Raw genomic sequence first — 16,954 nt, 5'->3', positions numbered from 1 at the left:
CCTACATAGCCGTACACATGCACCCGTACACACATACACCAGTACACCCGTACATACATACGCCAGTACACCTGTACACACATACATCAGTACACCCGTACACCCATACACACATACACCAGTACACCCGTACACCGATACACACATACACCCATACACACATACACACATACACCAGTACACCCATATACCTGGTTGTTAATGTAAAAATCTAATTAGCCAGTAACATGGTAGCAAACTTAATGCATAAAAGCATGCAGACATGGTCGAGAGGTTCAGTTGTTGTACAGACCAAACATCAGAATGGGGAATAAATGTGACTTAAGTGACTTTGACTGTGGAATAATTGTGGGTGCCAGGCGTGGCGGTTTAATTAATTCAGAAACTATTGATCTTCTGGGATTTTCACAAACAGTAGTCTCTTTTGACATCATGGACCTCTACTATTAACTGAGGGGTCCATGGACCCCAGGTTGTGAATCCCCATTCTGAAGTTTAGAGACAGTGGTGCAAAAAAACAAAATAAAATCTGATGGGCAGCCATTCTGTTGGGGGAAAAATCCTTGTTAATGAGATTGGTCAGAGGAGAATGGGCAGACTGGTTCAAAGTGACAGGAAGGTGACACTAACTCAAATAACCACACATTGATCGTGTGGATCACATGGATAGTCAGAGGCTTTTTCCCAGGGCTGAAATGGCTGCCACAAGAGGACACAGGTTTACAGTAAATACAAAGTAAACTACAGATGCTATGGTCAAATCAAAACGTACATCCTTACACCATCCTCCCGTCACCACAACAGGGACCATGTTCCCCTTGTCATCACCTATCACCCCACCAGCCTCCGGATCCAGCATATTATCCTTCGCAACTTCCGCCACCTTCAACAGGATCCCACCACTAAGGACATCTTTCCCTCTCTACCCCTCTCTGCTTTTCACAGGGATCGTTCCCTCCGCGACTGCCTGGTCCACACGTCCCTCCCCACAGATCTCCCACCTGGCACTTATCCCTACAAGCGTAAGTGCTACACCTGTCCCTACACCTCCTCTCTTACCACCATGCAAGGCCCCAAACAGTCCTTCCAGGTGAGGCAACACTTCACTTCTGAGTATATTGGGCTAATCTATTGGATCTGGTGCTCCCGGTGCGGCCTCCTCTACATCGGCGAGACCCGACGTAGATTGGGGACCGCTTCGTCGAGCACCTCCGCTCCGTCCGCCACAACAGACAGGATCTACCGTTGCCATCCGCTTCAACTCTGCTTCACATTCCCATTCGGATATGTCCATACATGGCGTCCTCTACTGCCATGATGAGGCCAAACTTCGGTTAGAGCAGTGGTTCCCAACGTGGAGCGTATGCCCCACAGGAGGGTAATTTGATTTTTAAGGGGGGGGCAATTCGAGAATGAGTTATTAACAGAGAATTTTTTCTAGTAAGTCTGTGTGAGTATGAGTGTGTGTGCAAGTTAATACATATGTGTATATACAGTATGCATACATAAAAATACTTGTGTGTATGTACATATGTAGTTGCGTATGTACTGTATATATAGTATATCACCATCATTACAACCATCAAATGGCTTTCGTAATTAAATTAATGAATTGACTGATGTAGGAAGGAACGAATGAACAAGTCCAAACGCGTAAGAAACTCGTACGAGGTCGCGCCAATGCTGCTTTTTGCAGTAGCTTTCGGTTCTTGGTGGTGTGAAGGTGTGTACATTGCATCATCTCTTTTAAACGGTGTATCTCTCTTTGTATGCTGTAGAAATGAATTGGCATTGTTTTATTTATTTATTATTATTTTAATATCACTTAATGTTCTTTTTTTTTACAATTTCTTAGTAATTTCTTCCTCAGAACTTTAACAGTCCTTTGGTTCTTTTATTTTTCTCTTTCATGAATGCTATGTTCTTTGGAAGCTTGTTTAAACCAAGTCTTTTAGGCTTCCTCCAGGTGAATAGGAGTTCACTTTTTGAATAATAAGAATTATATATCACCACAGGGGGCATCAGGATTTTAGAGGTGATTAGGTGGGGCATGACCAAAAAAAGGTTGGGAACCACTGGGTTAGAGAAACAACACCTCATATACTGTCTAGGTCAGGGGTCGGCAACCCACGGCTCCGGAGCCGCATGCGCCTCTTTCATCTCTGTGCTGCGGCTCCCTATGGCTTTGGAAAATAAATGATTATTTAATTAAAATGTATTTTATGTTAGTTTGTTAGTTTTTGAAATGTAATTCTAAATTTGAAGATTATGGTGATCTTGTACAATCTAAATAAAACGTGTTTTTTTTTCGCTATTAATATACGTCACCACGGCCAATGCCTGACACCCGCCAGTGCGCGATTTCTTTAACTTTTCGATCCAAGGTAGGCTAACTATGGAGAATTCTAAAAAAAGAAAAGTGACTGAAGAAAACAGAACATTTAATGATACGTGGGCAGATTTATTTGCTTTCATTGCTGACGAGACTGGTTTACCGGTATGCTTAATATGCAATGAGAAACTAGCAAACAACAAAAAGTCAAAAGTCGCAAGACATTTCCAGAATAAACACGCAGCCTTTGCTCAAAAATATCCGGATGGAGATGAGAGAAAAAAAGCCGTTTCGGAACTGATGTGGAAGGTTGATCTGAGCAAAAATCATTTCAAGAAGTGGATGAAGTCTGGAAAATCAACTACATATGCTAGTTTTGTTGCCGCTCAGGAAATAGTCAGGCACAGGAAGCAGTTTACAGATGGTGAATATATAAAAGAATTTTTCATTAAGATTTCAGGACATCTATTCACGGACTTTAAAAACAAGAGTGAAATTGTGCAGAAAATCAGGGATATGCCCCTCTCTGCAAAGACTGTCAAAGACAGAACCATAAAAATGGCAGAAGACATCACAAGACAGCAAATTACAGACATCAATTCAGCTGTGGCCTACTCGATTGCCTGTAACGGGTCTAAAGACAAAGGTGATATTGAACAAATAGCGCTGTTCTGCCGGTATGTAAACTCTGTCGGGCCACAGGAAGAAATGATGGAGTTGATACCTCTAAAAGGCCAAACACGGGGGGAGGACATCTGTGAGGCTATCTTGAATTGTTTAAGAGCCAAAGGAATAAAGACCACCCACCTGGTGTCAGTAGCTACTGATGGGGCACCAAGTATGACAGGAGCGCACAAGGGATTTGTGGCTTTACTGCAGAAGTCGCTGGACAGAAAGCTGCTGACTTTTCACTGCATCTTGCACCAAGAGGCACTGTGCGCTCAAACATTTTCTCCGGAATGCACAGAAGTAATGGATGTTGTCATTCAGATTGTCAATAAAATAATGGCAAAAAGTTTAAATCACCGTCAATTCCATTTGTTACTGGATGAGCTGGAAAGCGCATATTCTGATCTCCTGCTGCACAACAAAGTCCGGTGGCTGTCAAGAGGGGAGGTGCTGAAACGCTTTGTCGCGTGTCTGGAAGAAGTGAAAACTTTCCTGGGCAGCAAAGGGCTCACCTTTCCTGAGCTGGAACAGCCAGAGTGGCTGGAAAAGCTACACTTCATGGTGGACATGACAGCGCACCCGAACACGCTGAACACAGCCCTTCAGGAGAAAGGACGCACAGCCCTGCACATGTTGGAGGATGTTTTGGCATTCGAGCGCAAGTTAACAGTGCTTGCCAGAGATTTACAGAAAGGCACATTGTCTCACTTCCCCAATTTGAGAGAGTTCAAACAAGCTCACGACATGATATTCGGAGTATTTACATTCTGCAATCATCGCAATGCAAACAGCGTTTGGGAAACGCTTCTGTGAGTTCAGAGAGGAAAAAAACACATTATCCTTCCCGGTCACTCCGCTAAGCATCGATCCATCCCTACTGAATACGACTGCATTGGCAGGTGTGAGTCAACCTGATCTTGAGATGGAACTGGCCGACATAGCCGACAAAGACATATGGGTGTCCAAGTTTAGACGCTTGACAGCAGACCTTGAAGATGTTGTCCGTCAGAAGGCCTTTCTTGCTCAGAATCACAAATGGAGTGATATTGAAAACCTCCTCCAACCGGACAAACTTGTGTTCGAAACATGGAATGCTATCCCCGACATTTATGTAAACATTAAAAAGTATGCGCTTGGAGTCCTGTCGATCTTTGGATCCACATATGTACGTGAGCAGGTGTACTCCAACATGAACTTTATTAAAAACAAACATCGCACACGCCTCACAGATGACAGCTTGCGATCCTGTGTAAAGATGAAGGTGACGTCATACAGCCCTGATGTTGAGAGGCTGTGCGCTGAGGTCCAGGAGCAGAAATCCCATTAACCAAGTATGATAAATATTTTAATTGCCTATTATTTTAAGTATATTCATATTTTTTCATTGTTCAGTGAAATAGTCCTTTTATTTTTCAGGTAACAGCTGGCTGACATTATTTTTGGTTTGCTGCTGGCGGACAATTTAAGTCCGGCGTTTTTCATAAATACAAGAAGGACTCAAATAGACATTGAGTATTTTACTTAAAAGTAACCTTCAACCCAACATCTTTTTTTCGGAGTTCAAAATGTTTTTGTTGCATGCAGAAATGTAATTTCGTTTTCTCTGCAGGAGCTCATCGATTTCATAAATGCAACACATTATAGTTTGTTTATACATAGCATAAAGGTGTTATTTCATTTTAAATGTCAAACGGGTTTTGTGGCTCCCAGTGTTTTCTTTTCTGTGGGAAATGGGTCCAAATGGCTCTTTCAGTGGTAAAGGTTGCCGACCCCTGGTCTAGGTAGTCTCCAGCCCCTTGGTATGAACATCGAATTCTCCAACTTCCGGTAATTCCCTCCCTCTCCCTTCCCCCATCCCACTTTCACTCTGCCTCCTCTTCCAGCTGCCTATCACCTCTCTCATGACTCTGCCTTCTTCTACTACCCATTGTGCTTTCCCTGTACGTTCCTTCTTCACCTTTCCTGCCTATCCCCTCCCTGCTTCCCCTCCCCCACCCCTTGAACTTTCCTCTGATTGGTTTTCCACCTGGCACATTCCACCCTCCCCCCACCTTCTTTATAGGGCCCCTGCCCCCTCCTTCTTTAGTCCTGATGAAGGGTCTCAGCCTGAAACGTTGACTGCTCCTTTCAACGGATGCTGCCCGACCTGCTGAGTTCATTCAGCTTTTTTGTGTATCTTCACAGGTTTACAGTGCTGGGGAATAGATACAGAGGAGATGTCAGGGGTACGTTTTTTACTCAGAGAGTGGTGAGGGTGTGGAATGGGCTGCTGGCAAAGGTGGTGGAGGTGGATATGATAGGGTCGTTTAAAAGACTCTTAGATAGATACTTGGAAAATAGAGGGCTATGGGAAAGTCTAGTAATTTCTAAGGTAGGGACATGATCGGCACAACTTTGTGCGCCGAAGGGCCCGTATTGTGCTGTAGGTTTTCTATGTTTCTATTACAGTGGTGGTATGCAGAAGAGTATCTCTGAATGCACAACATGTTGAACCATGAAGTAGATAGGCTACAGCTGCAGAAGACCATGGACGTACACTCAGTGTTGCATGAGGGAAAACAAGTAAAATAAATTTAAACAGATTAGTCTTCAGGCTGGTGAAAAAAAAGTCTTGCCTTGAATTCTTGACACATATTCTTGCTCTACTGTATTTTGGGATGGGAAAACTTCCTGTGTTTTAATATTTTCAACAACATTTCACAGTGTTTTAAAAAAGGTTGCAAATATAGTCCTACAAATCGAGGTAAATCTGTAAAATTTATGAGTGCGTAAATTTTCTGAATATGAGATAGCTGCAACATTGATATTAATGGTTTGTTCTAATAATAGTCCAACTCTGATGTATTTTAGAAAGAAAAATTATCTGCTCATGGTACTTGTATGGGATCACAGAATGAGGGAAGGTGGATAGCACCTAACCAGATATTATTGAGTTTATGATGGCAGGTCTCAACTCTTTACATTGTGTGTATATCTGTGGTGGCAAAACGGCGCACAGTCTCAGTTTATGAATGGGAAGTTATAGTGGAATCAATTAGATCTGCTGAAATGCAGCAGAAAGAGTGGTGGGGGGAACGTGAAATATAAAGAGGGAGATCTTTGTCACACAGGTTAAACATTCTATGTGCAAAGATGGGGATTTTGATTAATTTAGCTTGTAATTCATGGCTAATGTCATAAAGACAATCTTTGGGACTTTAAAAGAAGTAACTCACATTTACATAGAAGAGATGTTCAAAAGCACTTTGCAACAGACTCATTGTTTCTGATGTGCAGCTGCTATTATATTAGACAATTACAGGAGTAAATCTATGTAAACTAAGACCTCATATGTAGTCAAATGAAGAAGCAAGACACATTTATTCATTTGAAGCTCATTGATACAATTTAAGATATTGTGGGAAAGCACTGTAGCGTAGTGGTTAGCACATTGCTTTACAGTACCAGTGACCCGGGTTCAATTCCCATCACACGGTAGTGTAGTGGTTAGCACATTGCTTTACAGTACCAGTGACCCGGGTTCAATTCCTGCAACTGTCTGTAAGGAATTTGTACGTTCTCTCCATGACTGCTTGGGTTTCCTCGGGGTGCCTTCCAGAGTTTCCTCCCACAGTCCAGAGACATACTGATTGGTCATTGTAAATTGCCCTGTGATTAGGCTAGGATTAAAGTGGGAGATTGCTGAGGTGCAGCACAAAGGGCCAGAAGGGCCTATTCCATACTGTATCCCAGTAAATTAATAAATATTGGCCAAGAAACTAGGAAATCTCCACCCCCCCCCCAACACCACCACTTGTATTCACAGTACTGTCATGCAGCCTTTAGAGCTTAATGTTTAAAATGGGTGGCTTACGTTAGTAGTTTTGTCTACACATGAACTGGAGTCTTAAGTAGAAACATTGAGCAGATAGGTGCTTGTATGTGGGAATAGAAGCAATGTTACAGATCAAAGATCATTCATCAGAACCTCATCAGTCTTAGGTATTTCCAGCAGCTTTTGTGTTTATTTTCGCTTTCCAACATTTGCAGTTGTTTTCGACCAGTTTCAAGGTTTTGTAAACCATATGTGCTAGTGAATTTGTATCTGAACGTTTACTCTGCCAGTTTTTGGATATAAATTAACTATAGAAACTTAATTTTATATAGTTTCTAATTGCAGTTCAACGTCCCATGAAGGTTCATGATTACGTAAAGATAGGAAGACATCCAAAGATTGGTCAAAGAGGCAGATTGTAGAAAGAATCCTCAAGAAGAGCCGAAGATGTTCAGGGAGGAATCCAGAGCTTGGGTTATGATAATCTTTATACTTCAAGGTTTATAGTCAATAGATAGCTCATACTCTGCTGCTCCTAAAAAGACCCATCATTTATCAACACTGAGAATACCAGTGACCTTTGGGTATTCAAAGGATATCCCTCATCAGTAACACAATTTCACTTACAGTATAATAACCAGAAATTATTTTCTAAAATATATCTACCCATAAGTTCATTCATGGTTATTGATAAAAAAGGGTGCAATATATTGTTGCTGAAGTTCATTTTACCCACCTCAATGGAACTGAATTTCAGTAGAATATACAATTGCTACAGTTTGTCAATTTAGAGTTACTGGTCATGGATGAATATTTAGGTAATCACCTCTCCGATCACAGTAGAACCAATGTGTTATATGAAAACTCAGTACACAATTCTGAGTTTCATAATAGAAATCTTTAGTTTTATAAATAATATAGTGACCAATAATTTTGCAATGTTGATTAATATAATTACTACCCATTTGGGCATTATTTTATAAAAACTTCATTACAAAATTTTAGTCCATACATCTTTAAAAATAATATCTGTTTAGCAATTTTGAATAGTGGTCAATATTAAAACTGAGCAACAAATCTCCTTTTAAATCCATGCAGTAGCATTAAAGTTCCTGATATTTTAAGAAAATGTCAAAATATCTTTCTCCTGTACCTTCTTCATAAACTACAGACCAAATTCCTAAGCTTTCAGACACTGGTAAAAATGAGGCAATAGAACTATGTCTTGGAGAACTATTTATTTACATAAATGGTAATCTCAACAGCACAATACAATAATACAGTCTAACTTAAAGGTCTAATTTTAGAACTTTCACTTTAGATGACTACTGAGCCATTTGTACAAAACAAACTCAAACTTTTAAAGGGTTAACAAAAAATTTGTCAGTACCTGCATAACGATAAGGAGGTCAAAAACAAGGATAAATGAGGCCAAAAATGCGCGAGAGACCTCATCACTTGGCAAAAATCCTCGGTTCAACTTGTCCCAGCTGATCCAGTCAGTGGTGATGACAACCACAACGACACTTGTCAGAGTGATCAGGACCGACCTGAGGGGAGAAAAAAGAGTGAGAAACTCTCACTTGTTGTTTAGAAAATGTGTCAAATTTATCAGCAATTCCCAGTTATTTAACCAGCTGTTGGTGTAGTGGCATTCGCACCAAACTTCAAGGTGAGTAGTCCCGAGTTCGAATCTAGCCAGCTCCTTGCACACTTTCCATTCATGCTGGGTGATGTTGAACTAGCAACTTGGCCTTGTAAAAAACAAATTCTGAAGAAACAACAATTGCCGCTCAATGCACCACAAGGCGTGGAGAGGAACAACAAAAACCCAGTTATTTATTTCAATTTTTCACAATTTCTAAAAACAATGGCCTTGATTTTTTCATATTTATTGGGCTGGGAAACATGTGGAGAATGGTAAAATAAGGCCAACAGTTCTATAAAATTTGTGCACACAATAAGCAATAGAAACTTAGATAATCCACAGTACATAACGGGCCCTTATGCTCACAATGCTGTGCCGAACATGTACGTACCTTAGAAATTACCTCAGATACATCAGATTACCTATAGCCCTCTATCTTTCTAAGCTCCATGTACCTTAAGAGACCCTATCGTATCTGCCTCCACCACTATTGCCAGCAGCCCATACCACGCACTCACCACTCTCTGCGTAAAAAACTTACTCTTGACATCTTCTCAGTACCTACATCCAAGCACCTTAAAACTGTGCCCTCTTGTGTTAGCCACTTCAGCCCTGGGGAAAAGCCTCTGACTATCCACATGATCAATGCCTCTCATTATCTTATACACCTCTGTCAGGTCACGTCTTATCCTACGTCACTCCAAGGAGAAAAAGCCAATTTCCCTCAACCTATTCTCAGAAGGCATGCTCCTCAATCCAGGCAACATCCTTGTAAATCTCCTCTCCGCCCTTTCTATAATTTCCACATCCTTCCTGTAGTGAGGTTGGCAGAACTGAGCACAGTACTCCAAGTGGGGTTTGACCAGGATCTGAAAATAGCTGTAACATTACCTCACGGCTCTTGAACTTAATCCCACAGTTGATGAAGACCAATGCACCGTATGCCTTCTTAACCTCAGAGTCAACCTGTGCAGCAGCTTTAAGTGTCCTATGAACTAGCGCTCCAAAATCCCTCTGATCCTCCACAATGGCAAGAGCCTTATCATTAATACTATATTCTGCCATCATATTTGACCTACCAAAATGAACCAACTCACACTTATCTAGGTTGAACTCCATCTGTCACCTCTGAGTTTTGCATGCTATTAATGTCCTGCTGTAACATCTGACAGCCCTCCAAGCTAACCAGAACACCTCCAACCTTTGTGTCATCAGCAAACTTACTAACCCATCCCTCCACTTCCTCATCCAGGTCATTTATAAAAATCACAAAGAGAAGGGGCCCCAGAACAGATCCCTGAGGCACACCACTGGTCACTGACCTCCATGCAGAATATGACCCATCTATAACTACTCTTTGCCTTCTGTGGGCAAGCAAGTTCCGGATCCACAAAACAAGGTCCAATATTTTCACTATGTCAATGTGTCAGTTGACGTTTCATTGCTACACATAACTTCAGTGAAAAGTTTCAGAGGTGTCCATGGTTACACGGATCCCAGTTCAAGATTTCCCTGCACAGTGGTATTCCCTTACAGACCCTTTGCAGTGGATCCACCAACATCAATGTGCCCCGTAGCACATGATCTTACACCTTGGAACATGCTCGTACAGCATTTTCATTCAGTCACTGAAAGACCCACAAATCTGAGGCAAGTTGTACCTTTTGCTGAGTTGGTAATCTTACAGCAGCAGCCATTGTTTGCCTCAAAATGGAGTTTATAGAACACATAGAAACTTATTTCATGTCACAAACAAGAGAAAATCTGCTGATACTGGAAATCCAAGCAACACACACAAAATGCTGGAGGAACTCAACAGGCCAGGCAGCCTCTATGGAAAAGAGTACAGTCAACTGTGTATAACTTATTTTGTGTACCAACTCAAGATGAACCTTGACAAAGGCCTTCTTGGCAAAGGAATGGTCAACAAGCAGACAGATGACATTTCATCCACACTGCAGCCATCTCAAAGGTAGCATGCAGTGGAGAGCGAGACTTTAGCTGTGCATAAGGGAACTGACAGGAAGCATCCTTCTCAATATCAGACAAGCAATGCCTTAGTATTTGTTTGAGAGTTTTGATAAGGAGGCATCTCACCAAATTACTTTGACAGACTACTTGGATTAAAGATTAGCTATTTTTATCACATGTACATCGAAGCATCAAAACATACAGTGAATTACATTGTTTGTCTCAAATCAAATCAATGAGGATTGTGCTGGGCAGCCCACAAGAGTTGCTACATTCCAGTGTCAACGCTGCATGCCCGCAACTCACTAACCCGAACCCATGCGTCTTTGGAACGTGGGAGGTAATGGGACACCCAGAGAAAACACATGCAGTCACAGGAAGAACATAGGCAGATGCAGGGAATGAAACCCAAACAGTGATCACTAGCACTATAAAACGATATGCTAACCACTATGCTACCATACCACCCATCCAAAAGGATTCACTGTCTCCATTTCCCACAAGGTGTTGAGGACATTCTGTGCAGGCCAATGCCTGATTGACTTGTGGTCAGAAGTATTTTTCTGCAGAACCAAATAGTGCAGCTTGATCCATCTAAATAGAGCAGTGCAGCTGGAGCCTTCCTTTCCAACAGCAGGGTCAGGTCGAACATCAGTACGTCATGACACCTACTCAAGCAAACACCAAGAGTCTCTGTTACACAGAGACCTATGCTGCAACATACAAAGGTGGCCATTAAGGTTAGGATAGCACCAAGAGAACTTCATAATGGTGAACAGGTTATTTTAACAATTAACAGGGAGTCCTACTCTCACATTCTCAACTTCTCCTGATGTTGATTGAACCTAGTGTTTGTACGATGATTTAGTGCTGGGCCAAATCGGGAAATTTGGGTACAGGCAGTGGAGTCCAGGTCCCAGAGTCAGAGCATACCGAAGTAACTGAGCTTGTCGTCTGGATGATGATTTAGGAGCCAAGCTAGATTGAAATAGTCATAATGCCGGGTCCCCAGGCCAGGGATGGACTGGCTCAGTTCACTGCTCGGCACAGCACTGAACGAAAGGTCTGGGGACGGCATCTCTGTGAACTTCAGTTCAGAATGCTATTGGCTTGCATTTATTGTTTGAAATATTTGTTTTTTTTTCTGCACATTGTGTATGACAGTCTTTTTTTTGGGGGATTCTTTTGGGTTTCTTTGCTTCGTGGTTGCCTGTTAGGAGACTCAAGCTTATATAATGTATACATACTTTGATAATAAATGTACTTTGAAGATTGAACTTTTCTCTCTCAAGTTGGCTATTCGCTCCTGCCAGTTCCTCCGAACCATATTTCCAGCATCTTTCAGGTGTTGCAGTACAACATGATAAACTGACTTATCTCCTGCATAAGACCATAAGACAAAGGAGCAAAGTTAGACCATTCAGCCCATTGAGACTGCTCTGCATGGACCAGTGGCAATAATACACAAACTTGTCAATTTACGGAGCAGCTGAATATGATTCAGAATACTAATGGACAATATGGAAGTGTCAGTTTATTTAGGGTTGGTTGTCCCATGCTTATGAAAACATAGCATGCATTAAAACTGTGAACTGCACCACAGCTTGGTTAGGCATGGATGAGATGTACCAAAAGCCTATTTCTACACTGCACTATGACTCTGTGAAGTAGGATCTCTAACGTATCAACTTTTCATCGAATCATCACATCGCAAGTCCCCTTTGATTAACTGGGCATCTAGCCTGTGGCAACTCATGCAGCATTAGCAGTTGTTAGCTGAGAGGATTAAGCCCATCAAACTTGGCAAAAGGTGGCTGCCATTCAAGAAGCACATGTTCTGCAAACAAATCACAGTGGATATTGAACAACAAATCTAAAGTGTGCAAATTGAGAGCTCTGTCCAGTAGATAAAATAGCTTCTAACTACATAAAGGATAAAGCATATTAATCTATTAAAATGGTACAATGTACACACACACACACACACACACACACACACACACACACACACACACACAAAACCACTGCATTGCAGAAGAAATGATGCCATTGCACACTAATCAATCTGTTTCCTGAGGGAGCCATGATCAGAAAATGTGTGGTTAAAAATTTGGCACCGTATAATCAAGTTCGTCTTCATTAAAAAAACATTAGGCTCATTAACTGCAAAATTCATTTCCATTGCGCCTGTTGTCTGGGCACCAAAGCCAAAACAGAGAACATCTTTCTGCAACAGAAATGAAGTTGCCCTAGCAATGATGCTTAAGGGGGACATCAACTAATTGCAGGTAATTTGCTGGTTGATTTCTATCAATGCTTCCTGTGACTGCACAAGGCTTTCTAGAATTCTTCATCTTTGTTTAAGCCTAGAGGGAGTGGCAAGGAGTCAGCATAAACTTGCTGCTCCCATACATTTATCAGGATTCAGTTTACTCCTTGGTAAAAGGGCATCTCTGACTACACTCATGCCAATTTACAGTACTCTGATCTCTGAGACAGCCAGAAGACTTAGGAGAAAAATTAGGTCATTTGTCCCAGCGAGTTCAATCATGGCTGATTTATTTTCCCTCTCAACCCCATTCTCCTGCCTTCTCCTGGTAACCTTTGCCACAATACTGTAAGACATGGGAGCAGAATTAGCCCAATTTGCCCATGGAGTCTACTCTGCCATTCCATCATGGTTGATTTGTTACTCTTCTCATTCCCATTCTTCTGCCTTTTACCTGTCATCTTTGATGTCCTTATTAACTAAGAATCTTATCAACTTCAGTATTAAATATATCCAATGACTTAGCCTCCACAGGTGTCTGTGGCAATGAATTTCACCACCCTCTGGCTAAAGAAATTCCTCCTCATCTCTGTTCTAAAGGGATATCCTTCTATTCCAAAGCTGTACCCTCTGGTCCTAGAATCCCTCACAACAGGAAACTTCTTCTCCACATCCACTCTACCTAGGCCTCTCAATATTCAATCAAACTTCATTCACTCCATCAATGTCCAGCTGGTGTATGACCATGAACACTATAATTTAACATTATAATTAATTCTGTATACTAATCTGCTGTACCATTCTCACTGGAGCCACCAGAATGAACCAAAAGGTGGCCGACATTGGAGAGGCTTCAAAGGAGGCTTACGAAAATGATTTTGGGATTGAAAGGCTTGTCATATGTGCAGCGTTTGATGGCCCTGGGCCTGTATTTACGAGACTTCAGAAGAATGCGGGGGGGGTCCTCATTGAAACCTATCAAATGGTGAAGGGCCTCGATAGAGTGCATGTGCTGAGGATGTTTCCTATGGTGGGGGAGCCCAAGATGAGAGGGCACAGCCTCAGAATCGAGAAACATCCATTTCAAACAGAGCAGAGGAAGAATTTCTTTAGCTAGAGACTGGTGAATCTGTGGAATTCATTGCGATAGGCAGCTGTAGAAGCCAAGTCATTAGGTATATTTAATGCAGAGGTTGTCAGATACATGATTAGTCAGGGCATGAAGGGATAGGGAGAGAAGGCAGCAGATTGGGGCTGAGAAGGAAAATGAATCCATGATGAAATGGCAGAATAGACGATGGATCAAATAGCCTAATTCTGCACCTATCTCTTATGGTGTTATGGACAGCCAAGTGTACAACACAACTGCCATGGAACATATTGTGGAAGGTGTTAACACAGACCATTAATGTGCTCAAATATTAATTCCAACACAGGGGCTATTGTGAAGGGGCTCTGTGTGTGTCTCAGTATTTGTAACAGGGGCTATTCAGAAGAGACTCTGAGTGTCTCAGTATCCACTGCAGGGGCTATTCTGAAGGGGCCTCTGTGTGTCTCAGTATCCACTGCAGGGGCTATTCTGAAGGAAAATCTGTGTGTCTCAGTATTCAAGGTACTTTCCTGTATGCTGTGCAAGTTTATCATCAAGAAAATTCAAGTGTGGATAGCAGCTGCAGAGTGAGCAACTGTGGAGGAAGAGAACAGAACGAGGGAGGTGCATTAAGGAAACAACCTAGATAACTTTGGATAACTGCCCCTCAGCAACCCATATGACTGGGATACCAAACAACCCAATGCTAAATTCCTATTCACCAAAGGACTTGCATCTTATCCTTTCAGCTAGCAATACCCATTGCCCCTATCGCGTCTCCCCACTCTTTCCCTCGCTCTCTCCTGCCCGATCTCATTGTCACTCTGCCCCTTCCTTTCTTCACTTGTAATTCTTAAGCCAAGCACGAAGGCTGGAGGATAAACAAGTTGCTAAACCAAGAAAGAGTGACAGTGAGGGTGAGAAAGGAAGAGTGAGTGTGTGTTTATGTGTGTGTGTGTGTGTGTGTGTGTGTGTGTGTGTGTGTGTGTGTGTGTGTGTGTGTGTGTGTGTGTGTGTGTGTGTGTGTGTGCGTGCGTGCATGCATGTGTGTGAGAGAGAGAGTGCATAAAGAGAATGAAGTTAGGGATGGTATATATGAAGACAAAATACATTTGATAGGGAATCTGAGAGTGAAAGTGCTTGCAAAAGAGAGGTGCAGATGGAGTACAGGAGAGTGTATGAAAGAAAAGGAGGGTACACCAGTGCAGATGAGAAAGAATGAAAGAAGACAAAGTATACACTGTATGAAGAAAACAGTGCATCAGAGAGTGTGAGAAAAATAAAGAGAGAAAGTACACAGAAGAGAGTGAGAGATTTGTAGTACAGTGGAGAAACAGGCCTTTCAGCCCACCAGTGATGTGTCATCAACCACCTACGTGGCCTAATCCAACATGAATCCCATGTTATTCTCACCAGCTCCCTTCAGACTCTCCCACTCACTTACACAGTATGCAGTAGTCAATTCATATCAACCCACATGTTCTTCAGATGTGGAAGGAAACTGGAATAAGTCAGGGAAACCTACAGAGTTAGAGAGAATACGACAGCACCAACAGTCAGGATTGAATCTAAACTGCTGGAGCTTGAGGCAATTCTACCAACTGTACCATACTGCTTCACTGTATGCAACAGAATGGGAGGGGGTAGGAGGAGAGGAAGAGGAGCAGAGGAGGGGAGGGGGAGAGAGGAAGGGAGGGGAAGGGGAGGAGGGGAAGGAGCAGGAGGAAGAGAGGGGAGGAAAAGAGGGGGAGGTGATGAGGGGAAGAGGGGAGAGGGGAAGGGGGAGAGGAGAAGAGGGGAAGAGGGGAGAGGAGAAGAGGGGAGAGGGGAAGGGGTAGAGGAGGAGGGGGAGGGAGAGAAAGTAGGAAAGAGGGAGAAAGAAAGAAAGATATAGCAAATGATGGCTATGGATGTATTCCAGGCAGCTGAAAGCAACATCCAAAGGTGATTAAATTAAGTAGGATATTTGCAAAATTCCAAAAATAGAAAAGCAAAGATATCTTAAAGGCTTGTGAGTTCAAATTAGGTTAAGTTGGCTCTTGTTGGAACAAGCTAAATTATTAATATCCAACATCACTGGACCTAAAATGCTACCTATCTTCCTTAGGCCACACTAACAACCCATGTTCCCTTCAAACTCACTTCCAAAGATGACAAAAAAGAATATTCTAATTTTCTGACCAGCATTTCGAGGCCAAGATTATTGTTTCCGCTGACTGGAGCGTGAAAATCATGGTTTATAACTATAGATGAAAATCTGAGTTCCACCTGAAATAAGTGCCCAGGATGGGGTAATATGGGGTTTTCTTCAACATTCACAGGCTCCTCCCAAATCATTTGTCTCTTCTGTCACTTATTGTCCAGCTAAATAGATTTCAACTCCTACATGTACAATCATACACATTGGGTCCAGAATTAACACACATTTTGTTTGCTTTAGTTAAGACATCTAAGTCAATGAAATAATGGTAGCATTTAATTATTTAATATGTATAGTTGTCAACCCTTGCATATCTTGTTTGCTTGGCCTTAGATGTGAGAAACTTTCAATTTGTTTCTTAAAACCGAATGGTCCAAATTCCAAATTAATTAACACCTATGCCTCATACTGCACTGTGGAGCTCAGGTTCTTCGTCCTCCCCCAAATAACTCTTCAGCAGCCTAACAGTACACCCTTTAACAACATTTATATTGGATTTAAGCTTACCAAACTGAAAACAAATGCAGCCCTCTGAACTGCCTGCAACTGACTGAGCCCCGTGAAGTACCACTGTCGACTGAGTGGTAACCTCTTCATTTCACAAACTCATCAGGCTCTTTTCAAGCTAAAGCTATCACACCACATCATTAGTGGAATAAAATGAATGCACAGAAATGTTGGGAACAATATCCTCAAAGAAAAGAGATTACCCTATATTTTCTTGCATGTACATTTGCTGAATAACAGTAAAATAATTTAGAGGTGTGCTTTGAATAATAAATCTTTAGACATCATGCAGAAAGCCATTTTACTTCAACGTATGGAGCATAAAGCCTAAAAACTGCTTGCTTTGTTATGCAAACACAAAAAGTCTATATATTCTTTAAAAAATATAAAGGTAATCTGCATTCATTAATGTTTAATGGCTGCAGTGCTGCTGAATGAGAACAAAGAGTCACCT

At 41.9% G+C, this 16,954-nt stretch overlaps 1 protein-coding gene across 5 annotated transcripts in view; it reads right to left on the bottom strand.

Moving 5' to 3' along the window:
* tmem117 (transmembrane protein 117) overlaps positions 1 to 16,954 on the bottom strand; it is a 405,506-nt gene that overhangs the window by 66,374 nt on the left and 322,178 nt on the right. For all 5 annotated transcript variants that reach the window (XM_059978468.1, XM_059978469.1, XM_059978470.1 and 2 more), the window contains one exon: positions 8,206 to 8,365. In XM_059978468.1, coding sequence (XP_059834451.1) covers positions 8,206 to 8,365 — 160 coding nt within the window. The remainder of the gene's footprint in view (positions 1 to 8,205; positions 8,366 to 16,954) is intronic.

This window comes from Hypanus sabinus, chromosome 8, assembly GCF_030144855.1.
Source record: "Hypanus sabinus isolate sHypSab1 chromosome 8, sHypSab1.hap1, whole genome shotgun sequence".
Classification (NCBI taxonomy): domain Eukaryota; kingdom Metazoa; phylum Chordata; class Chondrichthyes; order Myliobatiformes; family Dasyatidae; genus Hypanus; species Hypanus sabinus.
This window is presented reverse-complemented; position numbering and strand designations above follow the sequence as displayed.